Consider the following 19,857-nt stretch of genomic DNA (forward strand, 5'->3'; position numbering starts at 1 on the left):
AGAGAAATAGGTAAAGGCACAGAGCATTCCAGGATTAAGAAACAGCCAGTACAAAGGGTCAGATTTGGGAAATGAGGATCTTGTATAAAGAAAAGCAAGTACTAGTACAATGCAGCTAGAGAGTCAAATATGGGATGGAGGGGGCATCACATTTAAGAATCCTGGAAAAATAGGAGGAGATAAGATTTAGCAACAGATTGAAAAGATTTGGTAAGTGATAATTAAGATTGAAAATGACATGAGTTTTGAGGCTTAAGGTTGGTTATGGGGACTATGGTAGTATTCTCAGTGCTAATAGGGAAGTTAAGAAGAGGGCAGGATTTTGGGAGGGATGGATAAGTTTTAATTCTGAAATGATGAGTTTGAGTTGCCAATGAGACATCCAATTTGAGGTGATACAGGATTGTAGCATCCAATTGGTGGGGAAAGGGAAGGTTCAGGACAGAAAGGAGGGAAAATCAAACTAGTAACAATGACAAGGAAAGAAATGGCTCAGATGACTGCTGATGTGTAAGAAATATACACATATGTGTACACATATATGCATGCATGTGTTATATGTGTATTATGCAACATTTATGTATTATATATTAAGAGTATACATGTCAGAGACTATCTGTCCTAATATATACATCCTTAAACTGGAAGAACTTAATAAGTTTTTCCAGGGTTCTAACCTATCTATACCATAGACCAAGAAGGCATCAAGTGCAAAGCCATATCCAATGGTGCCCTTGTTCTTAGCTCTCAGTGCTCTTTTCATGAGCTTAGCTAGAGTAGGTAATATCTAAGGTCCCTTCTGGAATTACAAATCCATTTTCAAAGGCCCCTTCCAGCTGAGATAAAGTATGTGTAGAACTTTATAAACTTAGAGTACTATATAAATGTCAGCTGTCATCATTATTCCATATTTGGTGATCCTGTGAATAGTTGTATTAAAAATCATGCTACTGACCTCTCAGACAGAAACTTTGCTTTCCATTTTTCTATCAGTAGTGATCCATTTATGTTGATACATCCCAGCTATCTGGAATAAATACCTTTGGAGCTCAAGACACATATTTGGGGGAGAGGTGGTAAGGTAGAGAATTAGATTGTCACCTTGGAGCAGAGCAATAAATGATGATGAAATGCTCTAAGAATTTAAGATTCTAAATGGTCTTCTTGAGTGATTGACTTTTAATTACTTTCAGAGACATAAACCCAGAATTAGGGTTGGCCTGTTTTTACTCACTTCAGTACTTAAAAGATCTATGATTTGATTGGTGTAGGAAGGTACTCCCTCACAGAGGCAACTCATAGTCTCTTAAGAGACTGTCTCATGAGTTGCTGCAGCCAAAAGAATTCATCACCCAATGGCCAACCCTCTGGTGTTTATCCTCTCCCCATTTAGCTCATCTGGTTGTTGGATGACAGATGCAGTCTCTTGCCAGGCTTATGTTCAAATCCTTTCCAGCTTGGTAGGAACAAATAGAGCCTGTGTTGTCTCCTCTGGTCTAGCCTTAAGAAACCCAGAGTCACCACTAAAGCATGATTAGTAGCATCTCAGTGGAGGAACCCACATCATTCACAGAAATGTTAAGTTTTTCTTGGGGGGTTACTATCAGATATGAGTCTGCATGTGTTTGTATGAAGGGGAGAGGTAAGATGGAAGTTTGAAGGTCAACAGTTGAAATCACCAATACTTGGTCAGAAACAAAGTAATGAAATGGGGAAAAAATTAATATATAGACACAGCCACTGGGAGCTTCTCACCCTCTTGGTTTCTAAATTGGGATTAAAGGTACTTTTCTGAGAGAAAGAAAGCACATCCAGATTATACTGTGCAAAGATGTGGCCTTCTAACCTCTGTCTATAAAGAAATAGACACTTCCCTTCTCTAGGGGAACCCCAAACCAACCTGGCTTGTAGATAGAATCTTTGTCTAACATTGCCAGTATCGTTGACAAACTTGAGCACATCATAAGGAAGGTGACCAAGATGGAAAGGGGGCTCAAAACCATATCATCCAAACATGAGTTGAAGGAACTTGGGTTTATTTAGCCTAGAAAAGTCAAGTCTTAGAAAGAAATAGGATATCTGACCTCAAATACTTGAAAGATTATCATGTGGAATCAGGATTCAACTTGTTTTGCTTGGTCATAAAACTATGGCCAATGGGTCCAAGTTACAGAGAATCTTATTTCAGTTCAATATCAAGAAAAATTTCCAAAAGTGAAATGGGGTGAATTGATTGTTAGTGAATTATCACATCACTTATATCTAGAAACCAGATCAATTTTCAGGAATGTCATAGAATGGTTTCGTGGTTCTAATCAGGATGAGACTAGATAGAAGAAAACTATGTATCTTGCCCCTCACTCTCTCCCAAGCTTTAGTCCCATACCAGCAACTCTCTTTTGGACCTCTAGAGCTAGGTTCTACTATACATCTTAGACTCAACAAGTCAAAAATCCTTCTTCCCAATTTCCCTTTTATTGTCAAAGGCTCTACCATCTTCTCAGTCAATTAGGCTCACAACTACCATATTATCTTCAACTTCTTATTTTTATTTACCCCATATATTTAACCTATTGTAACTTCCTTTATACACAGCCTCTTCTCTCAACTCACATAGCCATTTCCTCTAATCAGACCCTCATAACTTCTCACCCAAACTATTCAGTAGCCTTCAAATTGGTTCTTGTCTCTTTCTACTCTGAATTATTCTTCTCTCAGGTGCCAAAATGATTTTCATAAAACATAAACCAAGCCATGTCATCTTTCCTTAAATCAATTTCCAGTGGCTACCTATTACCCCTAGGATCAAATAAAAGACTCTGTTTGGCACAAAAAACTTCACACAACACTTGTCTAGTTATATTACACTTGGTTCTCATCTCCATATTTTTCCATTAAACTTCACTGTCTTGCTACTTACTGTTTCTCTCAGACAAAACTCCATTTCGCATCTTTGCACCTTTGTACTGGCTGTCCCCCAATCCTGGAATGTTCTTCCTCTTTACTCATACCTCTTAATTTCTCTGGCCTCTTTTAAGTCTCAGATCAAATTTCAGTTTTGGTAATGCCCAATCCTTCCTGCTGGTAGTGGCTAACCTCTTGAGAGTACTTTTAATCCATTCTGTATATCTTGTGTATCTTCTGAGTGATATGCATGTTCTTTCTCTCATTAAAATATGAGCTCACGTGAGAGCAAAATTTATATTTGCCTTTGTTTCCCCAGAATAGTGCCTTGAAGACATTTAAGGTTCTTTCCAACTTTGATATTCTATACTTTCATGTTGCTGTGATTTTATATTTAAATCCTAGTCATGTGCTCCCATTCATTCCACTTTTTTGAGATAACAGTGCATAATGACAAGAGTAATGGACTTATGATTAGTAGATAAGGGTTCCAATCTGGGTTGTACCCTAACTATTTGACATTAGGTAATCATTCAGACTCCATAGCTTACAATTTCTAATTCAGAGTGAAATATGTGCCTCAATTTATAACCACCAGTTATCTTGAAACAAAATGACAATTTAAAAAAATTTTGATGGTCATGTCTCAGATAAAATTTACAGACTTCAATACATTTTGATAAGTGCATAGAGGTTATTGACTTTAAGAAAGAAAATGAACAGACAATACACACCATTTACACTAGTCAAAACCAGCCACTTGTTCATGATGTTACCTATATGTTATTTATAGCATTTAATGAGACAGAAGTAGATGAATTCTTTGGCTCAAAGAACCATCAGTTAAATATTGAAGTCTATTTGTTAACATTTTTTTGTGAAGGAAGCATGACAATTTTCTTGAGTCACAAACTCTATTCTCATTTAGCTACATGTGAGACAAATTACTTGAAAAATAACTTCAACAGTTCGATGTTCCCCAGTGGATAAGTGATCAAAGGACATCAGTAAACAATTCTTAAAAGAATTGTGGACAATTTATTATATTAAAGTTTGTCCTAAGTCATGAATTATTAGAGAAATGCAAAGCAGAACAATCCTGAAGTCTCAGAAATGTCAGTAGTTATTATCAGTTGCCTCTTGTCAGTGTCTTAATGCATTCACACTAGGTACCTTTTCAATAATGACATACTGCTGGTGTGACAATGTTAAGGCAAGAGATGGAGAATCATGTTTGGGACTCAACCAGATGTTCGTGTTGGCCAAAATAAAGAGTTGGTGAAAGTGAATTATAAGAAAATAAGGTGGAAAGGAAAATTAGAGCTATATTGTTAAGGACCATCAAAATTTGTATTTTGTTGTAGAGACAAGACTTTGAACAGACAATAAAGAGTATTATTTTGACTTTTACATGAAGGATAGATTAAAGGGAGACTGGAAACAAGAAGACCAATTGGGAGAACATTTGGTAGTTCAGAATAGAGGTTATAAGTGCCTGAAATAGTACATTTGCTATAAATATAAAGAGAAGGGGACAAATGGAGGGAGGAATAAATGGGGTAGCTAGATGATACAGTGGATCGAATATTGAGCCTGGAGTAGGGAAAATCTGAGTTCAAATCCAGACTTAGATACTCACTAAATGTGTGACCTTAGGCAACTCACTGAACCCCTACTTACATTAATTCTTTGTCTATAAAATGGGGATACGCTGGAGAATATGACAAACAACTCTAGTATCTTTGCCAAGAAAACCCCTGGACAAATCTATGGGATCATAGAAAGTCAGACATGACTAAATTACAGCAACAACAGATGAGTATGCTTATGGATAATGAATAAAGAATGAAAAGAGAACAAGATTGAAGAGAGGGAAAGAAAAAGGAAAATTTATTGGACAAACTCATGGAAGAAGTCGTTGGAGATTGGATTAAGGGCAAAAGTATAGGGATTGGCCTTGGCAAAGAGAATAATAGCCTCCTATTCATTAGAAATAAGAATAAAGGAGAGTGGGTAAAATCTTAGAACCATTATTATGAACTATGGAGTAAGGAGATGATGGGAAATGGCCTCTATTTTCCCAAGTAAAATAGGAATCAAGGATTTCTGCTAGGAGGGTTGGGTAAAGGAGGAATTAAAAAAACGGAAATTTTGTAACAGCCACAAAAAAGAGTGGAATAGAGCCAATCAAAGAAGAATAAATTTTTTATATAACTTTTAGGGCTCAGTTGTGACCAAGGAGTATGTAACAGACCCAGAGAATATGGTGGTTTGACATATTCAGCTTTCAAAGGAAAAGAGAAATTGTTATTGACAACGTGAGAAGCTTCTCAAATTTCTTTTTTTTTAAGTTTAATTAATTAATTAAGAATATTTTTCCATAATTACATGGATCATGTTCTTTCCCTCTCCTTTCACCCCTCTCCCATAGCCAATGAGCAAGTCCACTGGGTTTTACATGTGTCATTGATCAAGACCTATTTCTATATTATTAGTATTTGTACTAGGGTGATCATTTAGAGTCTATGTCCCCAGTCATCAAACCATGTGATTAAGCAGTCATTTTTCATCTGTGTTTCTACTCTCACAGTTCTTCCTCTGGATGTGGATAGCATTCTTTCTCATAAATCCCTCAAAATTGTCCTTGATCATTACATTGCTGCTAGTAGAGGAGTCCATTATGTTCAATTGTGCCACAGTTTATCAGGCTCTATGTATAATGTTCTCCTGGTTTTGCTCCTTTCACTCTGCATCAATTCCTGGAGGTCATTCCAGTTCACATGGAATTCCTCCAGTTCATTATTCCTTTGAGCACAATAGTATCCCATCACCAACAGATACCACAGTTTGTTCAGCCATTCCCCAATCAAAAGGCATCCCCTCATTTTCCAATTTTTTGCCACCACAAAGAGCATGACTATCAATATTTTTGTACAAGTCTTTTTCCTTATGATCTCTTTGGGGTACAAATCCAGCAGTGGTATGGCTGGATCAAAGGGCAGGCAGTCTTTTAATGCTCTTTGGGCATAGTTCCAAATTGCCCTTCAGAATATTTGGATTAATTCAAAACTCCACCAGCAATGCATTAGTGTCCCAACTTTGCCCCATCCCCTCCAACATTTATTACTTTCCTTTGCTGTCATATTAGCCAATCTGTTGTGTATGCAGTGGTACCTCAGAGTTGTTCTGATTTGCATTTCTCTGATTATAAGAGATTTAGAACACTTTTTCATGTGCTTATTGATAGTTTTGATTTCTTTATCTGAAAATTGCCTATTCATGCCCCTTGCTCATTTATCAATTGGGGAATGGCTTGATTTTTTGTACAATTGATTTAGCTTCTTGTAAATTTGAATAATTAGACCTTTGTCAGAGGTTTTTGTTATAAAGATTTTTTCCCAATTTGTTGCTTCCTTTCTAATTTTGTTTGTATGGTTTTGTTTGTACAAAACCTTTTTAATTTAATGTAATCAAAATTATTCATTTTATATTTTATAATATTCTCTATCTCTGGCTTGGTCTTAAAGTCTTTCCTTTCCCAAAGATCTGACAGGTAAACTATTCTATGTTCACCTAATTTACTTATAGTTTCCTTCTTTATATTTAAGTCATTCACCCATTATGAGTTTTCTTGGTGTAGGGTATGACATGTTGATCTAACCCTAATCTCTCCCATACTGTTTTCAAATTTTCCCAGAAGTTTTTGTCAAATAATGGGGTTTTGTCCCCAAAACTGGGATCTTTGAGTTTATTGTACACTATCTTACTGAGGTAATTTACCCCAAGTCTATTCCACTGATCCTCCCTTCTGTCTTTTAGCCAGTACCATGACCACTGCTTTATAGTACAGTTTAAGATCTGGTACTGCTAGGTCCCCATGCTTCACATTTTTTTTTCATTATTTCCCTTGATATTCTTGATCTTTTGTTCTTCCAAATGAACTTTGTTGTCATTTTTTCTAACTCAGCAAAAAAGTTTCTTGGTAGTTTGATATGTATGGCACAGAATAAGCAAATTAATTTGGGTAGGATTGTCATTTTTATTATGTTAGCTTGACCTCCCCATGAGCAATTAATGTTTTTCCAATTGTTTAGATCTTGTTTTAATTGTGTGGAAATTGTTTTGTAGTTGTGTCCATATAGTTCCTGTGTTCGTCTTGGGAAATAGATTCCTAAATATTTTATATTATCTAGGGTGATTTTATTTTTTTTCTTTTTTAAATTCAATTTAATTTTACTTTCATTTCCAAGTTCTCCAAAGAATCAAAATTGTAGATGACCCAAAGAGCATATTACTAACTCCTAATATCTCCCCATATACTACACTCATGAAAAAAAGCTAAAAAAAAATCAGAATTTATTTAAGTACTTTAATAGCTCTAGAAAGAAGATACACAAAATATGCTTTGTGTGAATGAGGGTCTGAGTTCCCCGTGACTCCTCCAGTACCGAAACCCAGGACATTATATACATTATCACATTCTGCTATCCTTCCATTCCTATGATACTTGAAGGTATCACTGTCCCTGAACATTATTCAAATTTCTTAATCAAGATATGCATGTCTGGACAATGTTTAAGATACCATCTTACATCCATTAAATGGGAAAAAACAGAAAAAAAAAAGATAGAAATCCAGTGCTGACAGGGTTATAGAAATATAGGCACTCTCTTACATTGCTAGTGGAACTCTAAAGTGGTACAGATTTTTTGGAGAACAAGTTGGCACTATATAAATAAAAGTTACAAAACTGATGATATCTTTTAGCCTAGTTGCTGGGACTATATTCTAGATATGCAACTAAAAGAACAAAATAAAAAGGATCCCAAAGTGATCAAAGAAAGAGAAAAAGGATAAATATAATCAAAAATATTTATAGCATCTCTTTTTGTGGTGGTAAAGAATTATAAAGCAAGGGTGTACCCATCAATTGGAGAATGGCTAAACAAATGATGGTATAATATAATGGGATAGTGTTGTGTTGTAAGAGATGATGACAGGAAAGGTTTCATAGAAACTTGGAAAGACTTGAATAAAATGATACGGAATGAAATGAGCAGAATCGGGAAATGGTTAATACAAAACAAAAATTTTAAAGTTAAACAATTTTAAAACATCTTAGAATTCTGATTTTTGTGTTTCTGTTCTGTTTAACTGTGATCCTGATTGAGATTTTCTTGGCAAAGATACTAGAGGGCTTGTCTATTCCTTCTCTACCTCATTTGACAGATGAGGAAACTGAGGCAAATAGGGTTAAGTGACTTTCCCAAGGTCATGCAGCTAGTAAGTGTCAAAGACCAGATTTGAATTCAGAAAGATAAGTCTTCCTGACTTCAGGTATACCACCTGGCTTCAGGTACACCACATCCAATGTGCCACCTAGCTGCCCTGATTTATGAAATAATCAACCACAATTCCAGAGAACCCATGATGAATGATACATGCTATTCACCTCATGACAGAGAGGTAATGGACTTAGGGTACAGATATTTCTTCAGGCATGATCAAAATCAGAATGTGTGTTGCTTGGCTATGCAGATTCACTACAAAGGTTTTATTTTTCTTTGTCCTTTTTCAAATGGAGAGATGTGGGAGAAATAGATTTTGCTCACTTTTAAAAATAAAATAATCTTTAAAAGGACAAAAAAGTCTACCTCTGCAAAGTATAAGTAGTTGCTTTATTTATAATAATAAAAAGGGGGGGTGGAGGCAGCTGGGTAGCTCAGGCCTAGAGACAGGAGGTCCTAGGTTCAAATCTGGCCTCAGATATTTTCCTAGTGGTGTGACCCTGGGCAAGTCACTTAACCCCTCATTATCTAGCCCTTACCTCTCCCTTGGAACCAGTGGTTCTAAGGTGGAAGGTAAAGGTTTAGAAAATGGAGAGGGGATCCAATGATCAAAGAATAATTGAATAAATTATGATATAAAAATCATGTGGAAACAGTCCCTTAGGGGAGGCAAGATGGTAGTAGATTCAGAGGACCTGGATTCAAATCTCATCTTTGATGAGGGGGTGAGACTAGATTGTCTCAGAGGTTACTTTTAGTTCTCTGAGTTGATGATCTATATAATGATACAAAGTAAAGGAAACATACACAATATTGTTAAAAAAAAAAGGCCTTAGAGATTTGTTAGGATACAGATGGCACAAGAATGATGGTAATAATAACTGGCATTTATTTAGAGCTTTAAGATTTGCAAAGCATTTTACATGCATTACCTCACTTTAAACATAGACCAAATGTATTTTTATTTTGTTAAACATATGCTATTTTTTAATCAAAATGTCAATATTTCAAATTCTAGTGTTTTATTTGGAGACTTGCCCTATATTTAGATTGCCAGGATTTGTTATGGATGTTAAGTATATGGTAACTCAATAAGAAAGTTATCATCAGAGGCATTGTGTATGACTAGAAAAGCACATAGGCTGATCATATACCAAGCATAAGGGTTAAGTCAGGGGGGCAGTTAGGTGGCTTAGTGGCTTGAGAGCGAGGCCCAGAGACAGGAGGTTCTGGGTTCAAATCTGGCCTCAGACATTTCCTAGTTGTGTGACCCTGGGCAAGTCATCTAACCCCCATTGCCTAACCCTTACCACTCTTCTGCCTTGGAGCCAATACACAGTAGTGATTCTAAGATGGAAGGTAAGGGTTAAAAAAAAGAGAAACATCTTAAGTGCCTCACTGGTACCTGAGAAATAGTAAAGGATGTTAAGGAAGGTATCTGTCATGTTGGATAGATTCCCAGTAGAGGATTTTATGGAAGATCCTGAGGGAACTCACACTTTGCTGAAATCACAAATCCATTAGTCTATCAAAGAAGCTGATATACTATCAGTATGCCAGATCTTTAAGGGAGTAGACTATGGCGTGTCCATATTTACCCCACTATACCCAGCAGAGGACTTTACACATCTTAGGTATTCAATAAATACATGTTAAATCAACAAACTTGTGAAAGGATGCATGAGTGATTCTGACAGTCAAACTCCACAAAATATGGCACTTTTATATAAATTTAGCAAAGTCTAGGAAATAAATCAATTTTCATGGGTTGATGAAATTTCCTGACATTTCTCAGTTGGACCCAGCCCAAAAAGCTATTTCACTGCAAACTTATTGAATTTAAAATTTGACTAGCATTATTGGTAGTGGATGTTAATTTTTAGTGCTGCCCAGACATCTCTCTTGCAATTGACCAGTTTATGGACTGGTTAGAAATGACTAGAAGTAGAACTGACCATAGGAACTGAAGTCCTACTTCCTTCAGTGCCATTTGAACTACATGCCTTTTAGAATAGCTGGGCAGAGGGGAGAGTGGGGAGGGGGGTGGGACAGGCAGGGAAAGTTTTGTTTGCCTCTGTTTCTGTCTGTGGTATCATTCCCTTTGAACTGAAGGTAGCTCACTTCATGTACTTTTATTTCATTTCAGGAATTTATCTTCTGGATTTAATCTATATCGATTCTGCATACCCAGCTTCAGGAAGCATCATGGAAAATGAACAAAGATCCAATCAGATGAACAATATTCTGCGAATAATAGCTGACTTACAAGTCTCCTGTAGCTACGGTTAGTGATTTCTAATATTAAAACAGTTACCTCTTTTTTCCAGAATAGTCTAGTAAAAAGTTTGTGCTAAAGTGCCTTCCCCACCAGAAATCTTCAGATTCTGCCTTCACCATTTTCATTGTCATCATCATCATCGCTACTCACATTTCTATAGAGCTCTAAGGTTTACAAAGCACTTTATACCTACAACAACTCAATGAGGGAGGCAGTACAAGAATTAATATCCCCATTTTACAGATGAGAGAATTGAGAGAATTGGGATCTCATAAATAATAAATGATAGAGCTGAGATTTGAATTCAGGCAGGTTTCCTGAATCCAAGTCGAATATACATCTCCACATTCCCCTACCCAATATAAATCTTCATTTTAGTCAGGGGAGCAGATGCTATAGGAATTCATAGACAAGCCAACAAGAGATTACTGCTGCTGGCTTCACTACTTCCTTGGTGATATCCAAGATATCATGGAAAGGCATCGTGGTGGAAAGATAATAAAAAGATAACTAGATTTGGAAACAAAAAACCCAGATTTGAATCTTGGCTCAGCCACTTGCTAGATATGTGATCTTTCATTCTGCAGGCCTCTGTTTCCTTATCTGAAAGTGATGGGGTTGGCTATACAGAGGTGACACATGTGGGAAATTTTCATTCTTTCAAAGAGCAGAACTTGGTTTTCCTCTCTTTTCTTACCTCCCCATAACAACTACTAGTTGTATAAGTGGAGATTTTGGACCTTTGACTTCATTCCCCAGAAGTCCTTAATATTTCCCAAAATTCCCTATAATCTCTCCTGTGTCTCCACGTTGGCAAGATCACATTATTGGTATTTAAGTGGATGTATGCTCCTCCCATGTTCTCTCTTGGACCTGCAACCAGGCTGAAGTCAGGCAGTTCTTTTGCTTTAGTTATTATCAATAAAACTTTATAAAATATAATATTTAGTTATTGATTATTAATTTTAAAACCCACATAGTGAACTAACTGCCTGGCCCCAAGCTTAGATGGAAGGTTTGAATCAGTGTATGTATTTCCTCAGTATCCCAGATGATTATCTATTAACATTAGATAATCTTGTTCAGGGAGATTTTAGCTAAGACACAAAATAATTTAAGGATAGTAAAGAATGAAGGAAAACACTTGGTTCATTTAATCCCTGGCAATAGACATCGTGAGATCTCCAAACCTCATTTGGTGTTGGGGACCAAAGTGACCCATCTTGGGAACATTATGTAGGGAAGTTGGCACAAAAGGAGCCAGTCCTGCTGTCCTTCACCCTGATTCTTCATTAGAGTGTCATGGTCAGCTCTGGGTGCCACATTTAGAATGGACATTGACAAACTGGAATTAATCCAAAGGGTAGTGAAAGGACTGGAAATCTTGTCAGGTATATTGTCGAAAATGATGAAGGTTAGTCTGGTTAAATAGTTTGGAGGAAGGAAGGCTTAGAAGAGAAGATATCTTATCTTAGAAGAGAAGATATCTTAGAAGAGAAGAATATCTTCCTTCAGACTCTGAAGGTCTGAAATGGAGATTAGAATTTGTTCTACTTTATTCAAGAGAATACAGGTATTTTGAGTGGAATTTGTGGAAAGGCAGATTTCCATTCATTATAGTTGTTAAAAAAGCTTTCCTACCAATTAGAGCACTCCAAAAGTAGACTGAAATGCCCAGAGAAGAGAGGGAGTTCCCTATTATTAGGGGACTTTAAGTGAAAGCTAGATGAATACTTTTCAGGGAGAAGGGATTTCCATTCAAGTACTGATTGGGCTCTATTCCCCCTGAGATCCCTTATGCCTTTAAGAGTCTATGATTCCATGATCTCTTTGGTGCAGTGGAGACCTAGTCTTTGTTTTCCTTCAAGAAACTTACTCATAACTTCTTTTCCCATGTAACTTTCCTATTTTAAAACTTATTAATAGAATCCTACCTTTTATGAATGGAATCTGCATAGCCTAAACGTGGCATGGGATTATATAGTGTTAGAGCTGGAAGGGACCCTGGGACATTAGAAAGTTAGAACATAGAACATATAATTCTAGAGTTAAAGGGGGCTTTAAAATAGAATTTTAAACAAAAAGCAGAATGTTGCAACTAGAAGGGAGAAAATTCCAGTCACAGAATTTCAGAATCAAAATGGTTCTTGAAGGTCATCTAGTACAATTTCTCCCTGCACAGGAATCACCTTAATAATTTGGGTTTGCCACACAGCCTAATATATTCATAGCAAAACAAAATTATAATTATAGCAATTGATTTGGATTTATCTAGCAACTTCTGCCACTAAGCCTAATAACCTCTTTACTTGGTTATTTGTTCTTAGTCCAGAATTCTTTTTTTGGAAGAATCTTTAAAGTTGAGAATCTTGTAAGAATATGAGCTTTTAAAACTGATTAGGGGTTAGGGAAAGGCATGATAATTGAGCAAGGGCAGGGGCATACTGGGTATGCAGCTCTCTGGAGAAAAAAATGTAATATACACAAAACACATTTTAAACTTTATCTGTATTGTTATACCTTTTCTCCATCCCTTTCTGAAGTCTAACCAATCAACAAAGCAGTAAATCAAGTCCTGATTTGTAGTTTGCCCATTTCTAAGATATAAACATTCACACCAAAATTTTAACAGATTTCCTGAACTATTTCAAGCTGCTTCCAGCACACTCCTAAAAGGGAGCCTTACTTAGCCAGTGCTTTCATTAACAGAAGAAACTCTTGATGGGGAAACTCACCTCCCAATGATGATTAGCACCCAATTGTTAATTTACTCTTCTAGAGTTTCCTGACTACACTAGAAAATTCTGGGTACAAGTAGAAGATTAGCAAATAAGAACTGTTATTTTGTCTGTAGTATTCTAAGCCTTATGTGATGGTGCTGAGAAGAGGTCCTAGACAGTACACAATAGGCTTAGATGCCAAGAATGGTTGTGCTTTCCCTCTGAAGATCATCAAATCAGACAGTTAAAATTAAGTTATGCAGCTCATGTTTACTCTTAAATAATCTAGATTCAGAGGAATACTATGCTTGCCTGAGAAGTAGACTTAATACAGGCCTGAGCCAGCAAGAAAGAAAACAAAACCCTCAACCCTTTGAGGCAAATGTTCTAAACAGCAGCATTTGCAATGCCAGGTTTTTGAGGCCATTTTTAAAAAAATAAACAAACAGTCCAATGGTGGAGCTGTTGTTGAGATGCCTAAAAATAACACTTTATACATGTAATTCTTTCTTTTTAAAATTAAAAAAAATTACCAATTATATGTGATAAATTTCCACACAATTTTTCCTAAATTATATGATCAAACTTATCTCCCAGGGTCCCCGTCTTCCCTTCCCCATGCTGTCAGGCAATAAGACCAGGGCATATAACCCTTCCAGATAGCAAAACATTTTCATACTCACTATCTTATTTGATCCTTTCTTGATAATCCTATCAAGTAGTTTTTTTTTTTCAAATTTCATTATTCCCATCTGATGGAGGAGGAAGAGAGGAAAAAGAGCAAGCATTTATAGAGTAGCTACTAGGTGCTGTGCATTTTAAGCACTTTCCAAATAATCATACGGCCCTGGGAAGTAGGCACTAACTATTATTATCCTCATTATTATCCTCACAGATGAGGAAATTGAGGTAGACATAAATTAAGTGACTTGTCCAGAAGTCTAGTAAGTGTCTGAGGCCAGATTTGAACTTAAATCTTCCTGACTAGGCTCAGCACTCTAGCTGCTGTGTCAAACCGAAGGTCTCAGCTAAGGTGATTTTCACCCAGCTAATAACTGGGAGGGCTGTACACAGATCTCTTGAGTCAATAAATATTATATACCCACTGCTCTTACTGTGTGCCAGGCATTCTACAAGTGCTGGGGCAACAAAGAAAACAAAAGACAGTCCTTGCCTTGAGGAATCCAATTCGGATCCCCTTCCTATTGCAATATACTGCCTTTGGCCCAAGGCTGTAGTCCCTAGCTCTGGGGACATATTTCAGTGTTAATTGCAAAGGCCTCTCTACTAGCTAGTAAATAACAAAAATGTGCAAATGTCATTGCTGAGTTGATTTGATATGCTTCTTAAAAACATGATCACAACTTATTTTTGAAAGTTATAAACCTTTGAAAGCTTTTTTTTTAATTTGATAATTCATTAAACAGTACTTTTCACTGATCCCAATCAACTGTGCCCCCTAAATAGGCTTTCCTGGGTCTCAAGTAAATTCGAGAGAATCCATTCCAGTTAGGGAGCCCTGAGCCTCAGTCTCTCCCCAGACCTTCTTCCAAGGCCATATCCCCAAAGATGAGGGGCCTGTGCTAGGCAGGCTGCAGGGCATATGAGAAAGATATGGAGGTCTTAGTTGAGTGTGAGCTAATACCTGTATTAACAGCTAATGTTTATATAGTAACTTTTATGTGCCAGGCACTGTGCTAAGATTTTTACAAATATTATCTCAGTTGATCTTCATAACAACCATGCGAAGTAGGTGCTGTTCTTATCCCCTTTTTATAGTTGAGGAAACTGATGCAGGCAGAGGTTAACTGACTTGCTCAAGATCACACAGCTAATAAGTGTCTGAGGCTGGATTTGAACTCAAGCTTTCCTGACTTGAGACCCAGCATTATATCCACTGGACCATCTGACTGCCTATTTTTATACCATCAACATAAGTCAGTAGTACAATATGACAGCTAAAAAAATATGATGTCATTTTAATCTGCCCTAATGGAAGTCAAGTGCTTTTGGTCTGTCCCCTCTATAGTTTGCTGGCTACACTACTTCCAGAGCAATCTTTCTATTGTACTGTTTATGTTTCTCCTCTCCTCAGAAATCTTAAGTATTTCCCCATTCCTTACCAAATAAAATGTGTACACCTGATCCTGACATTCAATGCACTTCACAAACTGGCTCAAACTAGCCTTATCCCATGTTACTTCCCTGATTGTGCTATACATTTCAGAAAAGGAAGACAGACTAGAGAGGGAATGAAGATGTATGAAGTCCAGTTAGGAACCACCTCTATAGATGCATTATTATTCAATCTACATACCTTGATTATTATCACCATATCATCATTATCCTGCCCTTTTCCCTCTCCATGTCATAATGGCTTCCACAGCCATTACCACCCCCAGTCCCCACATACACTAGAAATCTTTCTCTTTTCAAGCCCTTCCCTTCCATCAAGCCCCAAATCAGATGCTACTTCCACACAAAACCATCTTTCCTCCCTAAACTTGCTCTTTAGCTCTCCACCCTCCCATGCAAAAGTATTTCTCCAATTTCTGATGGTACTTTGCCTGTACCTCTGTTTTGCACTTATTTCACTCTCCCATGTGTCATAGTTACTTTTTTTTAACCCTTACCTTTCCTCTTAGAATCAATACTATGTATTGGCTCCAAGGCAGAAGAGTGGTAAGGGCTAGGCAATGGGGGTCAAGTGACTTGCCCGGGGTCACATAGGTGGGAAGTGTCTGAGGCCAAATTTGAACCCAGGACCTCCTGTCTCTAGGCCTGGCTCTCAATCTACCGAGTCACCCAGCTGCTTCCTGTCATAGTTACTTATATATGTGTTGTTTACTCATTTAGATAGTAATCTCTTTAAGGGAAGAGACAATACCATTCTTTCTCTTTGTGTTTCTCTAGTACCTTTCATAGAACCTTGTTCATAATAAACTCTTAATGCATGCTTGAGGAATTGAGTCAAATTTTGTCTTTGAAATGAGTGAATTTTCTCTGATTTTTACAGATCACCTCATAACATTACCACATGTGCAAAAGTATTTGAAGTCTGTTCGCTATATTGAAGAGCTTCAGAAGTTTGTTGAAGATGACAATTACAAGTAAGTCAGACTCTGATAGGAATTGGCCCACCTAGATCTTTGTGTCAGGTGGGTGATTGCTACCTGGGATCCCAGCGACTCCACTGTGATCCAAAACCATCTCTCAGTTTTTACCTGGGACAGCCTTGAGTCAAGGAACCCCCAAATGAGCCACCATATTTATAATCTAGCAAGTCTGAAAAAAAATGGCAAGCTGACACCATAAATTCTAAACCACCACATTTAGCTGACTTTGTCTTCAAATAAATTTTCTTATAATTTGAAGGTTGGGGTGGGGAGAGAGTTTACTACATTGCTTTCATTGGGTGATTATTCCTCTGGATTTAGTAACTAACTTCACACTATCTAATTGGGTAACAAACCTTAGGATATCTCATTGAGTGACAGACAGAACTTGGTTTGTTTCCTTAAGTGACATGACTCAAGTTGTCTGTCTTGAGTTATAGCTATATGTTTCAGGATATCCCTTTGGATAACAACTTGCCATTTTTCATTGAGTGACATGATTTGAGATGTTTCACTGGCTAATATGCCTTGAATCATCTAATCCTCTAAGACTACATGTTTATTCTGTTCTCTATCTTGGACTGTCATATTGCGTGACAAGTCTCTTCATTGGTTGAGATAGTACAAGATGCCTCATTGAGTAACAAACCTTATTTTGTCTCATTTTGCAAAGTGCCTTGGGTCTTCTCACTGGGTAAGATATTTTGAGATATTTCGCAGAAGGACACTTCAAGGGGTCTTTGTTGTTCAGGATGTACAACTATAGGATTGTCACTCTTAAGAACTGTACTTGGTTTTAATGAAGTGTTAGAAGAAGTAGTGAGTAATGAGGGAAGTAGGCTCTGAGAAGTAAGTAAGGGCTTTGATAATAAAGAGACAGAAGGAGATGGGGAAAAAGAAAAGAAAAGTAGGTTGGCAAGAGATCAGAAGAGGAATAAAGCTAGATAACAGCAAGGAAGAAAAGGTGGCTCTTTGCAACTCAATATTACTTCACTCCATGAAAAAAAAAAGAAACTGAGGGTTCTTGAGATGTCTTGTGTGATTGAAAAGTCCTGTAATCATAAATTTTCAGAGCTGGAAATATCCTTAAAGCAAGGAAAATCTCCTGCCAACTGTACAAATTTCTAATAGCTTCTACTTTGGCATTTGAAGTGACAGGGAACTCACTACATTGGGGGTCAGCCCATTCCACTGATGTGCAACTCTGCTTGTTAAGCTATTCTGTATTATATTAGCAAAGAATAGGAACTTGAAGAACTGTGTTCAAATTCCCACTTTGATATTTGCTAATATGTAAACCTGTGCAAGTCACTTATTCTTTCTGAGCCTCAGCTTCCTTACCTATTGAATGGAGATATGTTTGTCATACCTACCTCACAGAGTTGTAAGGTCAAGGCTTTGCCAACTTCAAGGTGCCATACATGAGTTATTAATATGAAATCTGCCTCTCGAGGTGATTGTGTGAGTTAAAAGTCACTCTTGCCCCCACAAATACACATGCACATGCTTTTGCTTTCAGATTTCAAAGGCCCTTTTTTCTAAAAAGTTTATTTGTGAAAAGGAGGTGTCATCGTTTAACCTTTTATCATTGGTGTAATGGCCTAATTCTAAGAGTACAAATCTTAAATAATTTAAAATCTTCTATGACACCCTCATGCCCAGTCTCTATTTCATACTGTTCCCTCTTTCACTCTTAATCTCTCCCCTCTTTTCTACATGCCTTTACTCCTGCCACAAGCATTCCCTCAAGCCTGACCTGAATTCTTACCCACATATATTTACCAAAGTGCTTTGCTTCCTAGAAAGTCCAGCATACTTTATGGTGGCAAAAATTGGAAAATGAGGGGATGCCCTTTGATTGGGGAATGGCTGAACAAATTGCAGTATCTGTTGGTAATGGAATACTATTGTGCTCAAAGGAATAATAAACTGGAGGAATTCCATGTGGATTGTAATGACCTCCAGGAATTGATGCAGATCAAAAGGAGCAGAACCAGGAGAACATTGTACACAGAGATGGATACACTGTGGTGCAATCGTATGGTACAATCGAATGTAATGGACTTCTCTACTAGCAGCAATGCAGTGATCCAGAACAATTCTGAGGGACTTGTGAGAAAGAACACTATCCCTACCCAGAGAAAGAACTGTGGGAGTGGAAACACAGAAGAAAAACATTTGCTTGATCACATGGTTTGATGGGGATATGATTGGGGATGTAGACTCTAAATGATGGTAAATATCAATAATAGGGAAATAGGTCTTGATCAATGACACATGTAAAACCCAGTGGAATTGCACATTGGCTATAGGAGGAGGATGGAGAGGAGGGAAAGAATATGAATCTTGTAACCATGGGGAAAATATTCTAAATTAATTAAATAAAATTTTCTGAATTAAAAGAAAGTCCAGCGTAGCTGCTGCCTGCCCCTTCCTAAAACCTTCCCTGAAATTACAGCCGCCACTCCCCTAGACTACAGGAGTTGCTTATCTCACCTTCTCCTCAATGCCAGCCATTTGCACACATACTCCATCTTCTTCCCCTTTCAGTTTTTTCTTATTGGATTGTCAGCTTATTGAGACCAGGGCCATCTTAGGGTTCCTAGTACTTAGCCCAATGCATTATACACTTTCAGTGCATAATAACTGTTGGATGGCTTAAACTGAATTCAGTGATAATTGCTCCCCAATCATCATCTGGCACATAATAAAGTCAGAGTCAGAGAGATGTTATATTTCATTCCAAATGCTAGTTAATTTATTTTTCTGGCTTCCGAATACAAGCTGTGAAGCCTGTTGAAACATTTTTGTTCACAAGATTAAACTGGTCACAAAAAAAAAACAAACAAGAATCATGTAGTGTCAGTGTGAGGACGTATGTGGCCATGAGTGTGTAGAGGGACAATATTGTTAAGATGTAAATGTGTGTGTATCCGAGGAGAAGGATATGTAGGTAAAAATACAAGATTATATGTGTGTATGTGTGTTATAAGAATGTGAGGTTGAATGTGTGTGTGTGCATGTGTGAGAAAGAGCAAATGAAAGTCCATGTGTATGGGAGAAGAGGAAGGGGCATGCGTGTGTCTGTGTGAGGATGAATGTATGGGAGAGAACGTGAGGGCAAATGTGTGTGCACATGAATGAACACGTGCATGTGTGTGGGAGATAGCTGTGGTTACAAAATGAGGTTGCAAATTGGGTTGCAAAATACTTCTGTGGTAGCTCCCAATTTTTTGTTACTCTGAACTCATATAAGAACCTTCCTTTTCCTATGATATTTACCATGTGTGATCTCTGCCCCAAATTGGATTGGTTGAAATCTGAGTTTCCTTTGGTCAGTTTGAATATATACAAGAGTTGCTTCTCACTTTCTCTTTGTTTACAATAGAATCATGGAATGAGAACCAAAAGGTATGAAAGCTACAAATGACCTGAGACCAAAGAACATTAAAGCTCAAAGGGCATTTAACAATCCTCAGGTCCAATATTCTTGGTTTAGAGAAGGGGAAATTGAGGCTTAGGAAATGGAACAGATGTCCCTAAAGTTGCAC

At 37.3% G+C, this 19,857-nt stretch overlaps 1 protein-coding gene across 4 annotated transcripts in view; it reads left to right on the forward strand.

Annotated features, from left to right (window-relative positions):
• The window catches only part of RALGPS1 (Ral GEF with PH domain and SH3 binding motif 1), a 662,857-nt gene that overhangs the window by 493,310 nt on the left and 149,690 nt on the right, over window positions 1-19,857 (forward strand). For all 4 annotated transcript variants that reach the window (XM_056812171.1, XM_007474667.3, XM_056812172.1 and 1 more), the window contains 2 exons: window positions 10,339-10,476; window positions 16,207-16,300. In XM_056812171.1, the coding sequence (XP_056668149.1) occupies window positions 10,339-10,476; window positions 16,207-16,300 (232 nt within the window). The remainder of the gene's footprint in view (window positions 1-10,338; window positions 10,477-16,206; window positions 16,301-19,857) is intronic.

This window comes from Monodelphis domestica, chromosome 1 (genome assembly GCF_027887165.1).
Source record: "Monodelphis domestica isolate mMonDom1 chromosome 1, mMonDom1.pri, whole genome shotgun sequence".
Taxonomy (NCBI): domain Eukaryota; kingdom Metazoa; phylum Chordata; class Mammalia; order Didelphimorphia; family Didelphidae; genus Monodelphis; species Monodelphis domestica.